Source organism: Natrix helvetica (genome assembly GCF_964273705.1).
Source record: "Natrix helvetica genome assembly, chromosome: 9".
Lineage (NCBI taxonomy): Eukaryota > Metazoa > Chordata > Lepidosauria > Squamata > Natricidae > Natrix > Natrix helvetica.
In genome coordinates, this window is record NC_138560.1 from 4,400,884 (window position 1) to 4,426,060 (window position 25,177).

Genomic DNA, 25,177 nt, shown 5'->3' on the forward strand with positions numbered 1-25,177 from the left:
TTGGGCGTGACTCACTTAACAACCATCTTGCTTAGCAATAGACATTCTGGGGCCCAAATCTGTTTGTAAGTCGATGACTACCTATGGTGAATTTGGGAACCTGGAAAGATGGATGGAATGAACAAGATTTGACGTTGAGTCTTTGAGGGAGAGCAAAGAACTCGGAATCTTGTGGATCTAGAGTGGATATATTTGAAACCATGCTCCTTTTTTCCCCTGTATAGCAAGTCATACATTTCCTTTACGCGAACTCTACAGCAAAGGTCTACTGCACCCTTGATTAAAATAATGCAAAAACTTACAAAGCTGGATCACCTAACTAACCACATCAAATGAGCCCCCTCCCACTCCAAAACAGCAAAAGTGAGCAGGAATTACCGTAAGAGAGAGCAGCAGAGACTCCTGTTTTGCATGTCATGTCAGGAAAGGGCAGAATTAACAAACGTATGCGCAAAGGATCAAATTCTGCCCTGATCCTTCCCGACTTAAAACTACTCAGAGACGACTCCTGCAACTGGAAACAAGGATTCAGTTCATGCATTCCGATGAACCCAAACAAACAATTGGGCTTAGCCGGTAGAAGGACGAGGATTTGGTTCAGTGGTGGGTTCCTACCGGTTCGGACCAGTTCAACAGAACCGGTAGTGGTTTGGTGGCATGGGTCGCTGGAACCGGCAGCAACCGAGACCTGCCATGCCCCCGAACGGGTTCCCCGGTTGGTGCCGTCAGTGGTGCCATCTTGTTTTCCAGTTCTGGGCATGCACAGAGCAGTTTTAGTTGCACTGTGCATATGAGCGAACTGGCAGTAGTGCCTGCTGGAATCCACCCCTGATTTGATTCACATGTACTAAGACAGGGGTGTCCAAACTTGGGAACTTTAAGACTTGTGGACTTCAACTCCCAGAATTCCCCAGCCAGCATGGCTGGCTGGGGAATTCTGGGAGTTGAAGTCCACAAGTCTTAAAGTTCCCAAGTTTGGACACCCCTGTACTAAGACAAAACCGGGATTATCATATACTAAGAAAAAACGAAGCATTTGAAATGTGGATTTACAGGCTGCTTTTACTAAGTCATTCAGTGGTTCGTTTGACATTCGAAGGCTGCATCTGCATATAATTGCACAGTGGCAGATAAAACGGCACTCCAGAGGGTTAACCCAGAGGATCCTGGGTTGCCCTCCCCCCTCCTTGGAAGAGATTTATAGCCCCCGCTGCCTTAAGAAACTTCAAAACATTCTCAAAGATCCATCTCATCCTGGGCACCCTTTTTTTCTGAACTATTACCATCTGGCAGACGGTACAGGACAATAAAAACAAGTACAAATGTTAATGGATAATGCCTAATGTTTTCTACATGTGTTGGCATTGGTAAAAGTAATTAGATATAAGCCTTGAACAGTGAGTTGGGGGGAAAAAAGGAATATGTTATTAAAGGGTAATTATTGGAGGTTTATTGAAATAGCTAACGAATGCCAGTAGGTGGTTGTGTCTTTAAATACAAATGATTCTAGATAAAAACACGTTTAAATAATCCTAGTCAAATGAGAATGATGGTACTTTGATAGTAAAATACATAAAGATTTTTGATTTAAAATGTACAATTCAATATGAAGGAACTATAAGTAATGATGGTGGTAGAAACGCACGAAATCTGTTTGTAACCAATCGACCTGCTTTCTACAAGATGTAATGAAGAATGATTCTTTTTTTGTGTGTTTTTGTTTAATTAAAACAATAAAAAAAATTCAAAAAAAAACAACAACCCAAGGACAAACAGGCTGAAAAACAGCTTCTATTGAAGTCCACAAGTCTTAAAGTTGCCAAGTTTGGACACCCCTGGGTTAGACGGAGCAATATTTTAAGATGGGTGGATGTCAACTCCCAGAATTCCCCAGCCAGCATGCTGAGAATTCTGAGAACAAGACTCCCAACCCAAAGTATTTAGAGCAGAATAACAGAGTCGGAAGGGACCTTGGAGGTCTTCTAGTCCAACCCCCTGCTCAAGCAGGAGACCTTATTCCTTTTCAGACCAATGCCTGTCCAATTTCTTCTTGTGGGAGCACCCACAACTTCTGAAGGCAAGCAGTGTTTCTCAACCTTGGCAACTTAAAGATGTGTGGACTTGAAGTCTCCAAATTCCCCCTGTGCAACATGCTGGCTGGAGAATTCTGGGAGTTGAAGTCCACACGTCTTTAAGTTGCCAAAGTCGAGAAGCACAGGTATGGAGTATCTCCATGAAAAGGTGGGGGAACCTTGAAGGTTACTGTGAAATAGGTTACACCAAACTTTAGCCTGATTTTTAAATGCAATTTTTGATTGAGACAACTGGAGTTGCGTCCCATGGGTCTGTCTGCCTGCCTGCCTGTCTCTCTCTGTTTCTCCCTCTCTGTTTGTGTGTGTATGTGTGTCAAAAAAAGTCAAGCTGGGTGGTTATGGTTTGCAACCCACACATATAAACTAGGGTGGGGCTTCGATTGCACACACCATCTTGCAAAATCTTCTGTTAAAATACATTTCCTTGGAAATCAAAGTTCAGCAGTTCTACTCATCATGCAAATATTTCCGAAAAGTTCATGGCTATATTTCACCAGCAGAGGTCATTATTGCTACTACTACAATACTATAAAGTACCTCCTGCAAAAAAAAAAAAAAACCTCATTTGCAGATGTGGAACTAAGCCTTGGCAAAATAATAATAATAATAATTCCCCCCCTTTGCTGTGGCAGTCTCTGTTTTCTGTTACTCCCCACGCTCTTACCCTCTTAACCTTAATTCCTCTCCACTTCAGGAGGGAGAAGGCTTTAGCCACCTTTAAAAGCCTTGCTGTTAAATTACAGAGAGCCCTCGATTTATGCAAAATGTCTGTGTCTAAGCAAGACATAGTTGAGCCGTGGTGGCTCAGTGGTTGGAGTGCAGGACTGCAGGCTACTTCTGCTGACTACCGGCTGCCTGCAATTCGGCAGGTCAAACCTCACAGGGCTCAAGATTGACTCAGCCTTCCATCCTTCCGAGGTGGGTCAAATGAGGACCCAGATTGTTGGGGGCAAGAGGCTGACTCTGTAAACCACTGAGAGAGAGCTCGAAAGCAATGGAAAGCGGTATATAAGTCTAAGTGCTATTGCTAAGTGAATTCTGCTCCATTTTACAACCTTCCTCGCCACAGTTGTTAAATTAGTAACACGGTTGTGAAAGTGAATCTGGCTTCCCCTTTGATTTTGCTAGTCAGAAGGTTGCAAAAGGGGATTACGGCACACTGCAACTGTCATAAATATGAGTCAGTGGCCAAGCATCTGAATTTTGATCACTTGGCAATGGTTATAAGTGTGAAAAATGACCCTGTTGCTTTTTTCAGTGCGGTTGTAACGTCGGTCACTAATTGACCTGTTATAAATCGAGGACTACCTGTACTGCTCTCCTTCTTATTCGCTTTCTTTCTCCTTGGCTTTTCCTTCTGATTCCGACATCATCCAAGGACAGGCTGAAGGTCTGGGAATGGCTTTATCGCCGCTCTCTCGCAGGGAAGTCTGATGACTGGCAGGAACAAAGATAGGCGGCGAGAACCGCAAAGGTCATCACGCCGATATTTGTTTATTCAAAGATAGGGTGGCAGCATGCCCACCTGGCAGTGAGGAACAGCCTCAAGGTAGAACTTTTCCCCTGTGGCCACCTGCCCCTGGCAGAGAGTTTCGAACATTTCCGTTATCAGCAAAATATGCACCGTATTTTTCAGACTATAAGACGCTCCGGAGTATAAGACGCACCATGATTTTGAAGAGGTAAATTAAAAAACAGTTTTTGTACTCTGCAGGTCTCCCCAAAAAAGGTCTGCAGGTCTTGCAAAAAAAAAAAAAAAAAAAAAGCGGCTGCATGCAGAGGATTGAGAGGCTCTTTAGAGTGTTCCTGGCAGCTGGGGAGGGGGGCAAAAACAAGCAAAAAACAGTGTGTTTTCCACAAAAATGGGCGGTTCCCCTCCCCAAAAGGTCATGCAGAGCTTTGGGAGGCTTGTAGAGTGCTCCTGGGGGCGGGGGGGGCGTTTTTGCTCGGATTTGCCCCCCCCAAGCACTCAGAAGCAATCTGGAAGCCCCCAAACCATCTGCACGTCCATTTTTGCAAAGGGGACAGCATTTCAGTAGGTCAAAAATGCTATATATGCTTCCAGTGATGAAGCTCCCAAAATTTCTGAAGGCAACTTCTGTTCCATGAGCTGATCGCTCTCACTGTCAGAAATTCTGTTCTTTATTTCCAGGTTGAATCTCTCCTTGTTCTGTTTCCATCCGTTATTCTTCGTCTGGCCTTCGGGTGCGATTGGGAAAGGGGAATTCATGAGATTTATTTACTTTTTTTTAAGAAGAAGAAGTAGAAGAAATAAAGTAAACACATGTAAAGTGATGTTAACTATGTATAAAAATTAAAAGAGAAAAAAATAAAGAAATATGTAAAGAGAATAATATGATTGAAGTTGGCATAACAAAACTATGGCTAAAAAAGATTAATTTGTAAAGATTAGGTGTTTAGCAGTGATATGTAAGCTTAAATGAATTAATGAGGGAGGGGAAGAAGAAAAGATTATATAAAAGAGATGAATATTAATGGAAGTGGGGAAATCAGAATATACTGAAATTATGATCATAAATGAGATGTATAAAAGGTAACCTAGTCAGCAGCCTGTCCATAAAATATGTATGATGGGAAAAAGGAAAATGGCAATAAAACTCTATTTTAAAAAATGATGTGTTCAATTTATGCATATAAGATACACCGTGAAACTAGTATTCCTATAGTTTTTCTCAAATTTGGTGATGAGGAGACACGTGGACTTCAACTCCCAGAATTCCCCAACAAGCAAGGCTGGCTGGGGAATTCTGGGAGTTGAAGTCCACGCGTCTTCACATCGCCAAAATCGAGCGAGGTTTGTTTAAAGGGCACCTTTAAGGGAGCTTTACAAAAGTATTCAGTTCACATTCCTTCTTCTCCTTATCTGCGCAGCCCTGTTTCAAATGGCACTCAACCCATTCCTGGCTGGCAGCCTTTAAATCTGCAAAGGCGGCTGCAGATTTGATCTGCAACAGCCATTTTAACCTTTGGTGCTTGGAGTGGTTAAGCGTCAACAAAGTGCTGTTTGTTGAAGCTTAACACAAATCTGTGAAACTGTTGCTTCCTTGCAGCTCCTGTTGGGATGTGTGTGAAGCTAAGGTTACAGGTAGTCCTCGCCTTACCAGAGTTCATTTAATGACTGTTCAAAGTTACAACGGCACTCAGAAAAGTGACTTATTGCTACCGTATTTTTCAGCGTATAAGACGCACCGGAGTATAAGATGCACCAAGATTTTAAAGAGGCAAATAAAAAAGTTTTCGCACTCTGCAAGCCTCCCAAAAATGGCACGTTTTTTGCGAAAACGGGCCCATTTTTGGTCAAAAAAAGGGCACGCATAGCCTTTAAGAAGTTTGTAGAGTGCTCCTGGGGGCTGGGGGGGGCAAAAACGAGCAAAAAACAGCCTGTTTTTCACTCATTTCTGCCCTCCCCAGTCCCCAGGAGCACTCTGGAAGCCTCCTAAAGGATATGCACGTCCATTTTTGCAAAGGGGATGGGGTTTTGGGAGGCAAAAAATGGTGCATTCAGTGCATAAGACGCACCCAGATTTTCACCCTCTCTTCTGAGGGGAAAAGGTGCGTCTTATACTCCGAGAAATACGGTACTTTTTCACACTTACGACCTTTGCATCACGTGATTAAACATTTCACACTTACGACCAATGATCACATGATCAGCATTCAGACACTTGGCAACTAGTTCATATTTATGACGGTTGCAGGATCCCGGGGTCATGCGATCCCCTCCTGGCAAGCAAAGTCAATAGGGAAGCCAGATTCACTTAATAACTGTATCACTAACTTAACAACGGTAGTGATTTGACAACAACTGCGGCAAGAAAGGTCATAAAAAGGGGCAAAGTTCACTTAAGGGTCAAGCTTAGCAACAGAAACTTGGGGGGGGGGTCAATTGTGGTTGTTAAGTCGAGGACTACCTGCATATATTTCCGTACCGTCATCCTTGCCTGCTGAGCGAGTAGTGCGGTGGAGGTGGAGCCTCACAGTCAGGAGGCTGTGAGTTCGATCCTAGGTAGAGGCAGATATTTCTTTCTCTGGGCACAATGAGAATATATCTGCTGAACAAAACTCCGCATTGGCAACAGGGAAGGGCATCTGGCCAGGAAACACTCTGCTAGCTTCATTCAGTTGCCAAGACTCCATCCTGCAAGGGATTATGGGGTCATTAAACGAAGATGATGATGATCCTTGCTTGCTGAGCATATTTATTTAGGGTCCACAGCTGAGCTGCAGCAGAAAAGCGAAGCCCACCCACACTCCACCTTTTCTGCTCCAGATCCAACTGCCTGCACATCTCTCCCTGCAGGAATTTGTGCCTCCTCCTGCTTCTCAGGCCCTCCTCCCTCCTTTGCAGAAGTTAACCCACATTAAGAGTCATGTCAAACTTTCTCAGGTTTTTTTTTAATAAACTGAAGGGCAATTTGGTGGAAACCACAGACCATGAATGGGGAGGAACAAAGCACAAGCTAGATGCAATTATTGTGGTTATGTGTCACCTAAGTCCATTTCCCCATATCTATTGGACTTTGTTGTTGTTAGTTGACAAGTCGTGTCCGGCCCATTGTGACCATATGGACAACGTTCCTTCAGGCCTTCCTGTCCTCTACCATCCTCTGGAGTCCATTGAAGCTCACGTTGACTGCTTCGGTGACTTCATCCAGCCACCTTCTCTGCCGTCCCCTTCTTCTTTTGCCCTCCATCTTTCCCAGCATGAGGCTCTTCTCCTATGAGTCCTTCCTTCTCATTAGGCGGCCAAAGTATTTGAGTTTCCTCTTCAGGATCTGGCCTTCTAAAGGGCAGTCAGGGTTGGTCTCCTCTAGGACTGACGGGTTGGATTGCCTTGCAGTCCAAAGGACTCGCAGGAGTCTTCTCCAGCACCAGAGTTCAAAGGCATATTGACTATTGGACTTACACTTATTTAATATTTCTCTTAATTTACATGAAGCATCTTCTGCCAATTGAGAACGGGGACAGAATGTATGACCCGACACCAATCCGAAAATGTCTTTAAAAAAATCTCAGAATGAAAATAGCAAGGAATGAGACCAAACTGGTACGGCTGAAGTGGATTCCTGATCGCTGTTTTGATAAACGTAGCGCGCGTATAAATAATTTCTGTGAAGATCCTCGACTTCAGGGTTTGTCAACACTGCAAACTTTTAAGAGGTAGGGATTTCAACTCCCAGAATTCCCCAGCCAGCCATGCTAGCTAGGGAATTCTGGAACCTGAATTCCATATTAGCTGGCTGGGGAATTCTGGGAATTGAAGTCCAAACCTCTTAAAGTTGTCAAGATTGGGAAAGACTGCTCTTTCTGATGGAGGGTTGGATAAAAGAAAGAAAGCAAAAGAAATGTTGATAACGATGATTTCAAATATTCCAGACATTGGACATTTTATCACAGGAAAAGGGAAAAGCAGAAGCACCCTAAACCGTTGCGAATGTGAACGACCAACGACCGACTTCAGGGATGTATGCAAGGAGAGGCAATAAAGTCAAGATGTCGGCCACCATTCTGTGTTTAAAATCCCTGCTAAAGTCCAAGCATGCCAGGTGGGGAATTTGGGTTGCTGGGGGTCCAAGCATGCTGGACTCCACACTTGCTATCTAGGGAATTCAGATGGATGGGGAATCCACCCATTTAAAAATTGCTAAGCTCTACGCTTTAGCTACAACGCCACTACGCTTCATTCCTATTTCAATCAATCAATCAATCAGACTAAAGCTGGAAGGGACCTTGGAGGTCTTCTAGTCCAACCCCTGCTCAAGCAGGAGACTTTATACCATTCTGGACAAATGTCTGTCCAGTCTCTTCTTAAAAACTTCCAGTGTTGGAATACCCAGAATTTCAGGTGTCAAGCATCTATCATCTATCTATCTATCTATCTATCTATCTATCTATCTATCTATCTATCTATCTATCATCTATCTATCTTCTATATATCATTATCTATCATCTATCTATCTATCATCTATCTATCAATCATCTATCTATCATCTATCTCTATCTATCTATCTATCTATCTATCATCTATTTATCATCTATCATCTATCTATCATCTATCTATCATCTATCTATCATCTATCTATCTATCTATCTATCATCTATCTATCTATCATCTATCTATCTATCTATCATCTATCTATCAATCTATCTATCTATCTATCTATCTATCTATCATCTATCTATCTATCATCTATCTATCATCTATCTATCTATCTATCTATCTATCTATCTATCTATCTATCTATCTATCTATCATCTATCTATCTCTATCTATCTATCTATCATCTATCTATCTATCATCTATCTATCTATCTATCTATCTATCTATCTATCTATCTATCTATCTATCTATCTATCTATCTATCTATCATCTATCTATCATCTGCCATCCGTCTGTCTGTCTATCATCTATCTTCTGATCCCAGCTAACCCAAAACGATTTGCTTAGTTTCTGACGCCCCAGCAGGGAAAAAGAAAAAGAAAACAAGAGGTTAAGTCAGGACCCCGGATGGCGGCTCGTGGGAACGCGACCCAGCTTTACGAGAGGCTGGAGAACAAGAGTGCGAGTCCCAAGCTCAAGCCGATCCGAGGCTCGGGCGGCACCGAGGATCAGCTCCACCTGGTCTAGCTCGCACTATCTCCCCCCACCCCTCCCCGGCCAACCTCCCCCCCTCGCCCTCCCGTGTCTAGACGGGCCCCTCCCGCCTTCCCGACGCTGCCCGCAAGCCGGGCTGTCCCCGTGGCATTCCGACGTGGCCGGGCGGCTTTTGCAGCCGTTGCGAGGAGCAGAACGAGGGGAGGGCCGCCCAGGCAGCGGCGGCGGGGAAGCGAGATCCGGAACATGCGAACGGGGCGGGTTCCTGCTTCCACCGCCCCCCTTTCGGTCCAGCCCTTCCCCGAGAGGCGCTCCCTGCCACAGGAAGCCCCGGCAGCGGCCTCCGAGGGCCCCGCAGGGCGAGCCACAAGGCCGAGCAGGTCCAGGTGAGACGCTCCCGCCCCGCAGCTTCGCCCCTTTCTGGCTCGCACCCCCACCCCGAGGCGTCCGCCCGGCCGGGCAAGGCCGTGGGAAACGGGCGGGCTCGGGCGGTTTGGCGGGTCTGCAGGGAACGGGGACGCTCCCCGCACCTCCCGGGTGGGTGGGAGGGGGTAGGGGCTCTTTGCTCCGCCGTCGCGGGTGGGGAACGGGCATTGTCTCGCAGGGGAATCTGCAGCGGGGAAGGAAAGGGGTAGCCAGCGGGTCTGGGGAGGGGGTCCTCCCTCCCTCCCTGCCCCCCTTTTCTTGTCCCCCTCCTACTTTTCTTGTTTCTCCCTCCCACTTTCCCGGTCCCCCCCTCCCACTTTTCCCGTCGGCCCCCACTTTTCTTGTCCCCCCCTCCTACTTTCTTTCCCCCCTCCCACTTTTCCTTCCCCCCACTTTTCCTGTCCCCCTCCCACTTTTATTGTTTCCCCTTCCTACTTTTATTGTTTCCCCTCCCATTTTTCCTGTCCCCCCTCCCACTTTTCTTGTTCCCCCTCCCACTTTTGTTTCCCTTTCCCACTTTTCCTGTCCCCCCCTCCCACTTTTGTGGTTTCCCCCTCCCATTTTTCCTGTCCTCCCCCTCGCACTTTTATTCTCCCCTCACAGTTTTCTGCCCACCTCCCTTCCCGTGCCTTGCCCTGGCCCGCCTAGCCGGATTCACGTGCGGGCGGGATCGGGCCCTCCAGCGGGCCCGCGCTTTTACTGGCGAGTAAGCGCGGCTGGAAGTCGCGTCGCCCGGGAAAAGGAGCTCCGGGTCCAAACCGGCTCCGGGGAAGGACGGTGGAGACTGAACTGGGACCGGGAAGCTGCAGGGGTTAACGCCGGCCTCGGGCTGGGAAGGAAGGAAAGGAAGAGGGTCTCTGAGCGCGCGCAGAGTGGGTTTCCTTGCCTGCCGTCTGCGGAAAAGCCCCGGTCCTATTCTCGGAAATCTCGCCTTGGGGATGCCAGATGATCTAAATCCCCCCTTCTTTGCGGGGAGCGAGAGGGGGAGGATTAAGAACCTGGAGCATTCTGTACATGCTCTTTGCACTTTGTTCTACCAACTTGAACCTTAAGATCTAGAGTTAGCTTAAAAACATATTATTTTTTTAAAAAATGTCCTGAAACGTTTTGGTGGGTGGTTTGGCCTTTGAAATGCAGAATGGAAAATATTTCTCTCTCTCTCTCTCTCTCTCTCTCTCTCTCTCTCTCTCTCCTGCTTTCTTTCTTTCTTTCTTTCTTTCTTTCTTTCTTTCTTTCTCTCTCTCCCCCTCCCCCTCCCTCTTTCTTTCTCTCTCACACTCTCTCCCTCTTTCTTTCTTTCTCTCTCTCCCTCCCTCCCTCCCTCTTTCTTTCTCTTTCACACTCTCTCCCTCTTTCTTTCTTTCTTTCTCTCTCTCCCCTCCCCCCTCCCTCCCTCTTTCTCTCTCACACTCTCTCCCTCTTCTTTCTTTCTCTCTCTCCCTCCCTCCCTTCTTCCCTCTTTCTTTCTCTTTCACATTCTCTCCCTCTTTCTTTCTTTCTTTCTTTCTTTCTTTCTTTCTTTCTTTCTTTCTTTTTACGACTCCTGGTCTATTCCTAAAAGACATAAAGTTGAGATGAGTTCTAGAATCCAAAACACAGGTAGTCCTCCGTTTGCGACCATCATTGAGCTCTACATTTCTGTTGTTAAATGTTTTGCCTCTGTGGCTAAGTGAATGGCTGCAGTTGTTCAGTTAGGAACCCGGTCGTTAAGTGAAATCTGGCTTCCCTATTGACTTTGCTTGCCAGAGGTCAGCCACTGCAGCCATCATAAATAACATGCAGTTGCCAAGTGGTCTAGATTTTGATCAGGTGACCACTGCCACAGTTGTTAAGTGTGAAAAATAGCCGTAAACCACTTTTTCTGTGCCGTTGTAACTCAAAACAGTCCCTAAACAAATAGTTGTTAAATCCAGGGCTACCTGTAGCCAAGGACAGGGTGAGAATTTAAAAATGTAGTCATGCAGGGTTTAGTCCTGTGCAATGACAATTGTGTTTGTGTGTGGAGGGACAGTAATCAACCTTATGGTTTTAAAAAAGGATATTTTGCTTTCCTTTGCATTTTGAGCAATCATTGAATCTTTAAAGAAATGCAGATTTGCTTCAGAGATCTAGCGGGCCTCTATGGATTGATGGGGGGGGGCACACGGACTTTGTGGGCACCACAAAGTGGTGAAGAAGCGTGGAAAATAAAGCTAGAATAAAGCTTGGAACAGATGGTATTTATGAATACTCTTTATTTTTCCAGATTTGGGTTAAAAGTTTTAGATGAAGAAGGGCGCTGTCCCTAGACTAGGATATGTTTGGGAAGGTCATTTCTTGTTATTGTTTTTAAATCAAATAATGTTACTACGTTTTGCAAAGCATACACATTAAAAGCAACATAAACTAACAAGAGAAAAGGTAAGAGTAAAATAACCAACAGCAAAGATAAAAAGAAAGAAAGGAAAACAAAAATGGAATGACTTCTGACTTCCCCGAATCACGTAGAGGACATTTTCATTCGACTCTTAGTTTAAAAGTGTAACATCCATTCCCCCCCCCGCCCCAAAAAAGAAAAGGGGAAATTAAAATATGTTCTTTTTTTTTTGTCCCTATTAAAATTTCAACAATCATCCCATCCATATGTCAAAATTGGATTTTTTTTCTCCATCTCTTGCAAAAAGACCACAGAGGGCTTCCAATTATAAATGAAATTTTTTCAGTGGTTTTTTTTTCTCCCGAGAGAGGGCCGTTAACTCAGCCATCATTGCCAAATCTGTCATCTTTATTAATTGTTCCTTTATTGTGAGAATAAATTTCCTGACAGTGGGAACAATGAATCAGTGGAACTCCTTGCCTCCAGAAGTTGTGAATGCTCCAACACTGGAAATTTTAAAGAAGAGATTGGGCAACCATTTGTCTGGAATGGCATTGGGTTTCCTTCTTGAGCAGAGGGTCAGACTAGAAGACCTCCAAGGTCCCTTCCAACTCTATTTCAAGTAGTCCTCGACTTAGAACAGTTTGTTTAATGACCATTACAACAGTACTGGGGAAAAAATGGTTTATAACCGTTTTTTCACACTTACAACCATTGCATATGCCTTCTGGTTGCATGATCAAAATTCAGATGCTTGGCAACTGACTTGTCTTTATGACAGTTGCAAGGCCTCTGGGCCATGCGGTCTCCTTTTGCGACCTCCTGACAGCCAATGGGGAAAACGGATTCACTTAACAACCATGTTGCTAACTTAACAGATGCAGCGATTTGTTTAACAACTGGGGCAGGCAAGGAAAACCCAGCTCACAACTGCCTGGCTCCAGAAATCACCCAGAAATTTTGGGCTCGACTGTGGTCATAAACCGAGGACTCCCTGTTCTTCTGAAGTCTGGAGCGTTAAAAGGGCTGTGTAGCTTCCTTTAGGCCTGGGATCAGAGTCAAAACAGTAACTCCTACATAGTTAACGTTTATCTTTTGCGCCTGTTTGGTATCCCTTAGCTCATGCAGTAGCTGTTCATTTATTTATGTTTATTGCCCCCACTTCTAATCCCAGAACAAGCCTTCTATCACAGTCTTTATCCAGCCCATTTCCCAGGAACTCGGGCAGGGATTGTCCTCTCTCTCTTCTTTTTTTTCATTTTGCTGCTTCATATTCTTGCCCAGACTGCTGAGAGTGGTTGCAGGATGTTTATACAAATGTTTTTTAACCAAGGAGCTAGAACAGAAGTAGATGCTTTGAAGCGGATGCGTCAGAAATACAGGCCCCCTTAGAGCCCAAAGTGGCCCTCGTGGGGTTGGCCAAAAGTGCTGTTACTGTTATTTATTATGGATTGTCTCACAGCCAGATGTTGAGATTTGGATTTGGCCTTTTTCACCCATCCAATGAGTATTTTCCAAGAACCAGGGACGGGCAGAAGGGGCTGTTTGATGCTGTTTAAAATCAGGGTAGAAGGATGTCAGTTGCAAACGGTCAAGCTGCCGTTTGCAATTGACTGCTGGGGATGTTGTCAATGCCGATGGTCTTCAGAAACAGAAAACAACAGAGTTGGAAGGGACCTTGGAGGTCTTCTAGCCCAACCCTCTGCTCAAGCAGGAGACACTACACCCTCTCTCTGGGCACGCATGCCGTTGGCAGTTGCTCTTTTGGTTTCCAGCATGTGTGCGTGCGCCGGCCCACTGATCTTCAAGTTTCCGGGACTCCGGCATGCACACATGCGCCTTTTAGTTTGGGCACTTGGTGCCGAAAATATTCGCCATCACTGCCCTGCACCATTGCAGACAAGGGGTGCTCCAATTGTTTTGATCTTGTCCCCAAAGCATCTATTAGTGGTAATTAACTATTGGGACTGCCTTTTTGTTTCTCTTGCCACAATCATTCTATTTTTTATTATCACTTTTTTTTTGTCACCGATCTCCCCGTTCAAGGGGTGACCCACAGCTGCAACAGTATTACCTGCTTTCTTCCATCTGTCCACTCTAGTGCCAGGACAAATTCTCCTCCCGTTTTCTCACCCCCCTGTCTGTCCTGAGACAAGCCTTTGTGTGCCAAAGATTTTTCTACCCAGGAAGGCCAAACAAGCCTCTTCAGCTGGTGAGGTCAGTGAGAGGGTGCAAGCCAAGAGATGTGTGGTTTGGGGGGGGGGGGGAAGGGGCAGGGAAGACCAAACTTCTCTCTCTCTCTCCATCTCTCTCTCTCTCTCTCCCCCTCTCCCTCCCTCCTTCTGTTTTTCTGCTTTCTGCCATATCCTCTCCCCCTTAATGCCGTGAGGCCATGCCATATGTTTTCTACCAGCAGACCATAACTCATCCCTTCTTCCCTCACCCCCCATTTAATCTCCATCGTGATTAGCAAAGCTCTGTCTGTTGTGCTTCTTGGCGACATGACAGGACGACCACATTTGCAGAATGAGTTTGCTTCTTTTGAAACGCAACTTGTTACAGATGCTTAGCCCTCTGCAGCAATGTTTCTGAACCTTAGCAAAGTCTGGACTTCAACTCCCAGAATTCCTCATTTTGCATAGGAACATTCTTCCCCCCCCCCTTCAAGACCTGCCAGTTGAACCGAGATGCAGAAATGTGCTTTCAAGTAAAGAGATCACAGTTATAAATCCAGAGACGCATCTCTCTTTTTTAAAAATGTTCTTAGACATGAGTTTTTCAACCTTGGTAACTTTTAAGATGTGTGGACTTCAACTCCCCAGAATCCCCCATTTTGCATAGGACCCAAGGCCCATCTGTTGAGTGTAGATGCCAAAATGTTGCTTCAAGAGATCTTGTTGCAAACCCAATACTCGCACTTTTTTTTTAGTTTTATTTTAATGTTCGACACAAGTATCCCAACCGTGGTAACTTTTAAGATGTGTGGACTTCAACTCCCAGAATTCCCCATTTTGCCTAGGACACCAATAACACCCCCCCACCCAGTTTAGATGCAAAAAATGCTGTTTCAAGTAAGAGATCTTGTTGCAAATCCAGAGGTGCTTTTCTTTTTAGCTTTTTTTTAATAATGTAAATCTGAGTTTCTCAAGTTTGACCTCTTTAAGCAGGGTGGACTTCAACATGGCTGGCTGGGGAATTCTGGGAGTTGAAGTCCACCCTGCTTAAAGTGGCCCAATTTCAGAACTATTGCTCTAGAAAACAGACAGAGTTTCCCTGACCCAAGAAAGCTCAGTTTTGACAATTGAAGGGAGGTGTCAGAAAAGAAGGGAGGGGAAGTTAGCAAGCTTGCCTTACTTGTAATAATTAGATGGTGTGATGACTCCCAACAGGAAATTACACGGGTTTCAACTCTGCACCTGATTCGACTTGAATTCAAAACAGTAGATAGTTATTTCTCAGTCTTTTCAAAAAAAAAATTGTTTGCTGCAAAGGGTCATGCATCAGAGAGGCTGAAGAAACTGGAAAAAAAACGAGAGAGAGGTGACTTTTTAAAAATCAAATGTGCATGTTTAGATGGCCACAGGGAATAGGTGCATCTTAGCTGCTGTAACTTCTGATTGTATTGTTAAAAATGCCAAGACTGTAACCTTATCTCTGTTTATCATAACAGCTGACATTCCTTCAGTCATTTTCTTTTTTTAAACGGAAGGCTACGTATATTTTGTTAGATGTTCCGTAAAAGAGGTTTTCGCTGTTTGTTAGATGTTCCGTAAAAGAGCTTTTCGCTATTGTCTGAAACTGTTCAGGGCCTACCAGGGATCTTTTCTCTTAACACGGTTGAATTTGCAGCCTTGGGGCGGGGGGGGGGGGGATATTCATCGTAGCCCTTCCCTCTGGGCCTGTTGACTTATCTCAAAAGTCCCACCTCCTGCGTTTCTTTTTGGGGAAAAGGAAAGCTAGGCGAGGTGGAAAAAGCCTAGGAGGAAAGGATATATATGTATTTGTGTTACAACCCCTGGTATGCCCAAATATGGGAGGGAGCTCACTTAGTGGCAATTACATCGGCCTAATATGCAATACAGCCCTGGTTCGATTCCCAGTAAGGGTATGGCTAGCTGATGAGAGCTAAATAGCTTGAAATAGATCTATACTAGTCTCCCTTTATTTATTTATCAGCACAAATACAACACACACACACAAACACACACACACACACATATAGAAACAAGTCTGTAATTCAGGGGACGATAAAGGACCATGAGAAGTGAGTTAGGGTGGCATTTCCTGTTGGTTTCGTTTTTGCTTCTGCTCCGCGAAGTGCTTTTCAACTGTTTCCAACTATTTTTGCTTGCTTGTGCGTTGTCTGGGCAAGACAGATAGGGCATCTGTGTCAACAAGAAGCGTTTTTGGTGTCCTCTCGCCACAGTTTTTAGGATGCATTGAGATTCCACATGGCATCATGTTGGGCTGACTCTCTTTCCGGGCAGAATAATGAATCAGGGGAACAGCTTGCCACCAGAAGTTGTACTTTGTTCCATCACTGGAGGTTTTTGAGAAGAGATTGGACAGCCGTTTGTGTGAAGTGGTAGAGGTTTTCCTGCTTGAGCAGGGGGTTGGACTAGAAGACCTCCAAGGTCCCTTCCAATTCTGCTCTTCTTTTTTACCTGTTTCCTGAGCCTCAAGTAGTTTTTGGGGGGACATCCTGAGAAGACGAAAGGAACAGCGGTGTCTGTAATTCCCATAAAAGTGTGGACCGCCATAAGGGACGGCAAGAAGGAAGGTTTGGGAAGGAACTCCTCCAAGCAGCTCAAAACACTTGAGGGTTTCAATTAGATGGCAAATTGTTAGCAGAAGCCCTGGACAGTTTGGGTTTTGTGGCAAAGAGTAGGAGCATCAAGTTGCTAAAGTAAGAGATCCCCGCTGCAAATCCAGAGTTATGTCTCCATTTTGGTTTTTTAATGATCCAGATCTCTACTTTGGCAATTTTAAGATGCTTGGACTTCAACTCCCAAAATTCCCCAGCCAGCATAGCTGGCTGGGGAATTCTGGGAGTTGAAATCCAAGCACGTTAAAATTGGGCAACGTGAGAAACAGCGATCCAGATAGTTCAATTAAAGTATTTGAAATATAGTGTTAAGATGTCATTTAAAGTTGAGAAACTTTTTTAGATCTACCATACATCAGTGATCCGTCTACTGGTGGATCCTAGTACACCTCTTGCCTTTCCTTGAGTTACATGTCTCTTCACTGGCCAAAAACGTAGAATGCTGGTTTAACCCTTAGCTTTCCTTTTATCAGAAGGTTACTGCCTTCTGACATTGTGAAACTTGGTTGTGTGCCAATAGCTCTTGAGAGTGTCTCTTGCTCTGCAGTTGTGTGTGTGTGTGTGTGTACCTTTACATCACTTCCTGATCCAGGAAGTTGGTGCGATCTGAAAATACTGTGGGCTGTTTTTTTTGTATAATAATCTGGATGATCTAGATAGCATACTAAAAAGGAGAGACATCACCCTGCCAACAAAAGTGCGTACAGTCAAGGCTATGGTTTTCCCAGTTGCAATGGATGGCTGTGAAAGTTGGACCCTAAGGAAGGCTGAGCGCTAAAGAATGGAAGCCTTTGAACTCTGGTGCTGGAGAAGACTCCTGCGATTCCCTTGGACTGCAAGGCCATCCAACCGGTCAGTCCTAGAGGAGATCCACCCTGACTGCTCTTTAGAAGGCCAGATCCTGAAGAGGAAACTCAAAGACTTTGGCCACCTAATGAGAAGGAAGGACTCCCTGGAGAAATGAGGCAAAATGCACTTAAATGTCTTAACATAAGAGCAGAAATGTTGGGCTCAATTGTGGTCATACGTCGAGGACTACCTGTAGTATAAGGGAGGTCAGATCCTTGGGTGATGTTGGATATTGGATGATAGAGTACCGTATTTTTCAGAGTATAAGACGCACCAAGATTTTGACGAGGCAAATTAAAAAAATAAGTTTTTGCACTCTGCAGGCCTCCCCAAAACAACTCGTTTTTCACGAAAACAGGCCCTCCCCCCCCCAAAAGGGCATGAATAGCCTTTAGGAGGCTTGTAGAGTGCTCCTGGGGGGTGGCCCCCCTCAAAACGTTTTTTGTCCAAAAAAGGGCATGCATAGCCTTTAGGAGGCTTACAGAGTGCTCCTGGGAGCTGGGGGGGGGGGGGAATTGAGCAAAAAACGGCTCATTTCTGCCCTCCCCAGTCCCCAAGAGCACTCTTGATAGCCTCCTAAATGCTATGCACGGCCATTTTGTTGAAGGGAGCAGGGTTTCGGGAGGCAAAAAATGCTGTGTTCAGTGTATAAGACGCACCCAGATTTTCACCCTCTTTTTTTGAGGGAAAAGCGTCTTATACTCCGAAAAATACCGTAGTTACAGCAATTTCTAAGCATAGGCAACATTTAAGACACTTGGACTTCCATTCCCAGAATTCCCCAGCTAGCGTTCTGGCTGGGGAATTCTGGGAGTTGAAGTCCACACTTCTGCCAAAGTTGAGAAACGCTATATTAAAGGATTAGGAACTTGCATGACTCACTTGTCCTCACTTCTCAAAGGAAATTAGTGTGTGCTAATCTTACACCCCCGTAGCTTCCCTGATTCCCTGCAACCTGTTGTCTCCAGGATCCTTTTGCAAGTTGTTATACCTTGCTTTCTCTCTGCTATAGTGGCAGCTAATGCCTTGTTTTTATTTGCAAATTTCCATTTATTTGCTTCCTGTTTGCTCTCTAAGATTGGCGTCGGTCAGTGATAGGGTTGTGTCTTTTGCATGTTATCTTTTGCAAGGGAGATATTTTCTGGTGAAAGTGAGGATATTGGCTTACCGCAACTGCATTTGTATTTTGGGGTGCTTCGATGCACCGTTTTTGGTCACAGTTTTTTGCCTCGCCTAGGTACCTTTTACAGGGGACTTTATTTGCCCATTCAAATAGCATTACTGCATATAATGTTGGGCTAATTCCTATTGTAGCAAGGAAACAAAGAGATGGATTTTTAAAAAAAGCTGGCTCGCTAACATTCTTTTGTGTTCTGCAGACTGATCCTCTCTAGACGTATTAGCACAGCTCCCCTCGTCCTCGGCTGGCTGGGAATTATAGGGGTTTTGTTTGTTTTTATGCCGCCTTTATTATTATTATTTTTACAAATAGAGTGGCGAACATATCCAATACTCCAGGGGTGTCCAAACTTGGGAACTTTGAGACTTGTGGACTTCAATTTCCAGAATTCCCCAGCCATGCTGGCTGGGGAATTCTGGGAGTTGAAGTCCACAAGTCTTAAAGTTCCCAAGTTTGGACACCCCTGCAATACTCCTTACTCCTCCTATTTTTCACACAACAACAACAACCCTGTGAGGTGGGTTGGGCTGAAAGAGGCTGACTGGCCCAAAGTCACCCAGCTGGCTTTTATGCCTAAAGTGAGACTAGAACTCCCAGTCTTCTGGTGATTGATCCAAAGTCATCCAGCTGACTTTCATGCCTAAGACAGGACTAGAATTCCCAACCTCCTGGTGATTGGCCCAAAGTCACCCAGCTGGCTTTCATGCCTAAAACAGGACTAGAATTCCCAACCTCCTGGTGATTATCCAAAAGTCACCCAGCTGACTTTCATGGCTAAAGTGGGACTAGAACTCCCAGTCTCCTGGTGATTTATCCAAAGTCACCCAGCTGGTTTTCATGCCTAAAACAGGACTAGAATTCCCAACCTCCTGGTGATTGGCCCAAAGTCACCCAGCTGGCTTTCATGGCTAAGGTGGCATTAGAACTCCCAGTCTCCTGGGAGTCACCCAGCTGGTTTTCATGCCTAAAACAGGACTAGAATTCCCAACCTCCTGGTGATTGGCCCAAAGTCACCCAACTGGCTTTCATGGCATTAGAACTCCCAGTCTCCTGGTGATTATCCAAAAGTCACCTAGCTGGCTTTCATGCCTAAGGCGAGACTAGAAGTCCCAGCCTCCTGGTGATTGGCCCATAGTCACCCAGACAGCTTTCACGCTAAAGGGGGACTAGAACTCCCAGTCTCCTGCTTTCCAGCCCGGAGCTATAACCACTAGACCAAAGTGATTGTTTCCAGCTCCTCTGAAAACCTAACAGGTTGTTCCCAAAGTTACATTTTTGGGCTGTAATTTGGAGGTTGTTGTCTTTTCTCTTCCACTAAGCAAATCTTATGTCTGTTTATTGGCAGAAATCCAGCAGTAGCTGGGGTTTTTTCTACTAAGTACATCGGAATGCACATAGGAGCAATATCTTGAATTTATGGGTGTGTGTCTATGGCTGGATGACTGTTAAAACAATAACAATAACAACCCAGAGCCTCTTTAAAGGAAAATATTTCCTTAGCTGGAAGCTCTCTACTTAAAAACATGACATTCAGTTTCAAATTCAGCTTACTCCTGCTGCAAAGATATGCCTGCCTATGATAAAGCTACTAGTCTTCAAGAATGGTTACTGTCCCGAGTTTGCATTTCTCGTTCTTGTGGGCTGTCGGCGGGCCCAGAATGACAAAAGACGACCCGGCTTTTGATTTATCCTGTTTTATGTTGCCTTCTGGAATTAGTTTCTAGGTCTGCAGGTGGCTAAATGGTGAATCTCTGATGATGGGCCGGGTGTAAACATGTCCTGAAAGGAACTTCAGAATGTGGTTTCATTTAATTTGTGCAGATTTTATTGAGCCTCAAAACTTTTTAGGTGCCAAAATTGCCTGCTAAAGAGCCCATGGTTTTCTCATTCGGCGGCTGCAAGTAGCCAGTCCTTAATGCCTTTTCCCTGCTGCTTTACGCCAAGCCCTGAAAAAAGAATGTAGATCAGTGTTTCTCAACCTTGGCGACTTTTAAGTCCTGTGGACTTCAACTCTCAAAGAGTAAGGCTCTACATTTAGGCAAGAAAAACGAAATGCACAGGTACAGCATAGGTGGTACCTTGCTCAACAGTAGTAACTGTGAAAGGGATCTTGGAGTCCTAGTGGACAACCATTGAAATAGGAGCCAGCCGTGTGCAGCAGCTGCCAGAAAAGCCAACACAGTTCTAGGCTACATAAACAGAAGGATAGAATCAAGATCACTTGAAGTGTTAATACCACTTTATAAGGCCTTGGTAAGGCCACACTTGGAATACTGCATTCAGTTTTGGTCACCACGATGTAGAAAAGATGTGGAGACTCTAGAAAGAGTGCAGAGAAGAGCAACAAAGAGGATTAGGGGACTGGAGGCTCAAACATATGAAGAACTGTCGCAGGAACTGGGTATGTCTAGTTTAATAGAAAGAAGGACTAGTGGAGACATGATAGCAGTCTTCCAATATCTCAGGGGTTGTCACAAAGAAGAGGGAGTCAAGCTATTCTCCAAGGCACCTGAGGGTAGAACAAGAAGCAATGGGTGGAAACTAATCAAGGAGAGAAGCAACTTAGAACTGAGGAGAAACTTCCTGACAGTTAGAACAATTAATCAGTGGAACAGAAATTGCCTCCAGAAGTTGTGAATGCCCCAACACTGGAAGTCTTTAAGAAGATGTTGGATAGCTATTTGTCTGAAACGGTATAGGGTTTCCTGCCTAGGCAGGGGGTTGGACTAGAAGACCTGCAAGGTCCCTTCCAACTCTGCTATTGTATTGTATAACTCCCAGAATCACCCAGCCAGGACTTAAAGTCACCAAGGTTGAGAAACACTGATATAGATAGTCAGAGGTGGTATTCAGCCAATTCGGGGTGGTTCGCCCCAACTGGGAGTGGAAATTGTGGGTGGGCCTGCCCACCCACCCCAGCTCTATCTCGTCCTATTTGGGCATGTTTACAAGCCGTGTGCATTTGTGCAAGCCGCACACACGATCAAAGCACATGCGTAGAATGCTGAGCGAATGTGTGGATGGTGCGTGGGCTCACATTTGCAAACCAGTAGGGATAATAACTGATTACCACCCCTGTAAGGTAAAGGTAAAGGTTCCTCTCGCACATATGTGCTAGTCGTTCCCGACTCTAGGGGACGGTGCTCATCTCCGTTTCAAAGCCGAAGAGCCAGCCCTGTCCGAAGACGTCTCCGTGGTCATGTGGCCAGCATGACTAAATGCCAAAGGTGCACAGAACACTGTTACCTTCCCTATTTTTCTACTTGCATTGTTTACATGCCTTCGAACTGCTAGGTTGGCAGAAACTGGGACAAGTAATGGGAGCTAACTTCGTTATGTGATGCTAAGGATTCGAACCGTTGCCTGCCGATCTTTCTGATCAACAAGCTCAGCGTCTTAGCCACTGAGCCACAGTGTCGTCGTCCCCCCCCACACACACCTCTGTAGCTAGTGCTTACAATCATTCGTTTAGCAACTGTTCAAAATAACATCCACTGGAAAAAAACATCCACCATCGCAGCCTTTCCATGGTCTTGTGATCAAAATGTGACCTCTTGGCAAACCATCGTTTTGCAAACTTCCCAGCCTGCTTCCGACAAGGGAAGTCAATGGGGGAAAGTTAAATTTGCTTAACAACCACAAGTCACTTAACAACTGCAGTGATTCGCTTAACAGCCGTGGTCAAAAGAGGTCGTAAAATCCGCTGCGATTCGTAAGCATCGCCTTGCTTAGCAACAGAATTTCAAGACTCCTTCGGCCTGACTCTTTTTGGTACCCAAAGGGAGGGAAGGTCGGACTTGATCAGGCTTTCCTGTTCTTATAGCCTATATAAGAGCCGTGGTGACGCAGTGGTTAGATGCAGTACTGCAGGCTAACTCTGCCGACTGCCATCAGTTCAATCCTGACCGGCTCAAGGTTGACTCAGCCTTCCATCCTTCCAAGGTCAGTCAAATGAAGACACCCAGATTGTCGGGGGCAAGAGGCTGACTCTGTAAACCGCTTAGAGAGCGCTGTAAAGCGCTGTAAAGCGGTATATAAGTCTAAGTGCTATTGCTCTTCCTTCTCCCTCCCTCCTTCCCTTAACAGCAGAAATGTTGGGCTCAATTGTCGTGTCAAGGATTACGCTGTGCTGTTGCTCTTGCTATTGGACAGAATCCCACCCTAGAGCCCTCCAGGGTGTTGCATTGAGGTGCTGCTATTTCTGGACCCATTTCCCCCTCCCCAAAGGGAGCTCCTCCCTGCCTTAGTGCCAACCAGCCAGCCTGTTGGAAAGATGCCCTCGATGAGTCAGGCTGCCTGTGGGGTGTGGACTTCCCCTACTGCCAGCCGCTTCTCTGAGGCCTCTTTGTCGGTAACAGAGGCAGTATTCATGCCACACACACCTCCACCTAAGGCAGGAATTTCTGAGTAATGGGGGCTGGGGTGGGGGTTGCTTGAATACCTTCCTGTGTATGAAATCTCCCCCGTGTTCTATACCTCTTTTTTTTTTTTGCCTATATCCCTGGAGATGGGTTGGAGACACTTGGCTTTTTCCCACACCCCAAACTAAATCACGTTGGATGCATTCAATCAATTCTGGGAGTTGAAGTCCAAACCTCTTAAAGTTGTCAAGGTTGGGAAAGAGTGATGGAGGGTTGGGCCTGTGTCCAGAATTCAGAGAAAACAAAAGAAATATTGATAACGATAATTTTCAAATATCCCAGACATTGGGCATTTTATCACAGGAAAAAGGAAAAGCAGAAGCACCATTTGTTGTTAGTTGAGAAGCTGTGTCCGACCCATCGCGGCCCCATGGACAACGTTCATCCAGGCCTTCCTGTCCTCTACCATCCTCCGGAGTCCATTGAAGCTCACGCTGACTGCTTTGGTGACTCCATCCAGCCACTTCCTTCTCTGCCATCCCCTTCTTCTTTTTTTGCCCTCAATCTTTCCCACCCTGAGGCTCTTCTCCAGGGAGTCTTTCTTCCTTCTCATTAGGTGGCCATAAGTCTTTGAGTTTCCTCTTCAGGATCTGGCCTTCTAAAGAGCAGTCAGGGTGGATCTCCTCTAGGACTGACCGGTTGGATGGCCTTGCAGTCCAAGGGACTCAATGCAGGAGTCTTCTCCAGCACCAGAGTTCAAAGGCCTCCATTCTTTGGCGCTCAGCCTTCCTTGTGGTCCAACCTTCACAGCCATCCATTGCAACTAGGAAAACCACAGCCTTCACTATGCACACATTTTTGTTGGCCAGGTGATGTGAGAAGGGTAAGAAGCACCATAGACCATTGCAAATGTGAATGAACAAGGGGCGACTTTCATGGATGTATGCAAGGAGAGGTGATAAATTCAAGATGGCGGCCACCATGCTAAAGTCCAAGCATGCCAGGTGGAGAATTTGGGTTGCTGGATCAATTGAATTCCACATGTGCTGGCTGGGGAATTCAGATGGATTTGGAATCCACCCATGTTAAAATTGCTAAGCTCTAAGTTTTAGCCACAACCCCAATGCCCTTCATTCCTATTTCAATCAATTAATCAGACTAGAGCTGGAAGAAACCTTGGAGGTCTTCTAGTCCAACCCTCTGCTCAAACAGGAGACCCTCTACAATTTGAGACAAATAGAGCAGTATATAGGAAGTCCACAAGTCTTAAAGTTGCCAGGTTTGGAAATTCTGCTTGATTTACCCCTGATTTTCAATTCTGGGGTCGTGCATTGCTGATAGAAGCTGTCCATTTATCCACATCTGCCTGTCACAGGTCTTTTGAAAGGATTCAATAGTGGGACCAAAATGCCAAATCCAATCTAAACATCTGGCTGGCTGCAACGAACCATCATGATAGTGATAATAATACGTCAAAACACTATGACGTCCTAAGTTCTTGGGAAGGGCTTGATGCAAATGAAGGCCAATGCCAGCTAACAAACAGGAACACGAGATGTCACGCTGTTTTGTATATGATAATTATAATACTATTTCTGTGCCACTAGGTGTATGCTGACCGAGGCTATTTGGACACCCTGACTCAGGTGCTGGAGGCCCTCCCTCCCCCCCAAGGGGGCAGAATGGAGTTAGAGGAGGGTTACAATGGGGTAAGTCATTGGCTTGGGTGTGCTTGCAAGTAGGATGGAAGGGCATGGGGATGGATGGATGGATATAGATAGATAGATGGCAGAGACAGAGACAGATGATAGACACAGATAGATGGATGACAGATGGATGGATGGATGGATGGATAGATAGATAGATAGGGATGGAGGGATGACAGGTAGATGATAGACAGGAAGGTAGGCAGGCAGACAAATAGATGTCAGACAGACAGACAGACACGCAAATAGATGGATGATGGATAGGTAGATTGATACTGGTAGATGGATGGATGACAGATAGATGATGGATAAATAGGAAGGTAGGCAGGCAGACAAATAGATGACAGACAGACACGCAGATAGATGGATGATGAGTAGATTGATACTGGTAGATGGATGGATGACAGACAGATAGATGACGGATAAATATGAAGGTAGAGAGGCAGGCAGACAGACAGATAAATGACAGATGACAGGCAAACTGACAGACAGACAGATTGCAGGTAGGTAGGTAGGTAGTTTAGATAGATAGGTAGACATACATACATACATACATACATGGCCTGGTAGTGGGCCATGGCCGGGGGGGGTGTGTGTGTTGGTGACTCCCAGCCTAAATGACCTTGGGGATTTCTGGTCTTTTTTTTTCCTCCAGAGTTCAGCCCTGGGAGCTCAAGGGGGCTTGGCTTTGTCCATCATTGGTGCAGAAGATGAGGATTTTGAAAATGACATTGAACCTGTAAGTGGGGAAATTAGCAGGACAAA

General features: G+C 45.4%; 1 protein-coding gene across 3 annotated transcripts in view; it reads left to right on the forward strand.

The window, feature by feature from the left end:
* Window positions 1-8,827: 8,827 nt before the first annotated feature.
* ARHGEF1 (Rho guanine nucleotide exchange factor 1) overlaps window positions 8,828-25,177 on the forward strand; it is a 58,236-nt gene continuing 41,886 nt past the window's right edge. The window contains exons 1-3 of one of the 3 annotated variants that reach the window (XM_081961738.1): window positions 8,828-9,095; window positions 24,314-24,415; window positions 25,068-25,151. In XM_081961738.1, coding sequence (XP_081817864.1) covers window positions 24,389-24,415; window positions 25,068-25,151 — 111 coding nt within the window. In that variant the 5' untranslated portion in view covers window positions 8,828-9,095; window positions 24,314-24,388. The remainder of the gene's footprint in view (window positions 9,096-24,313; window positions 24,416-25,067; window positions 25,152-25,177) is intronic. The other 2 variants (XM_081961736.1, XM_081961737.1) reach the window with 2 other exon arrangements.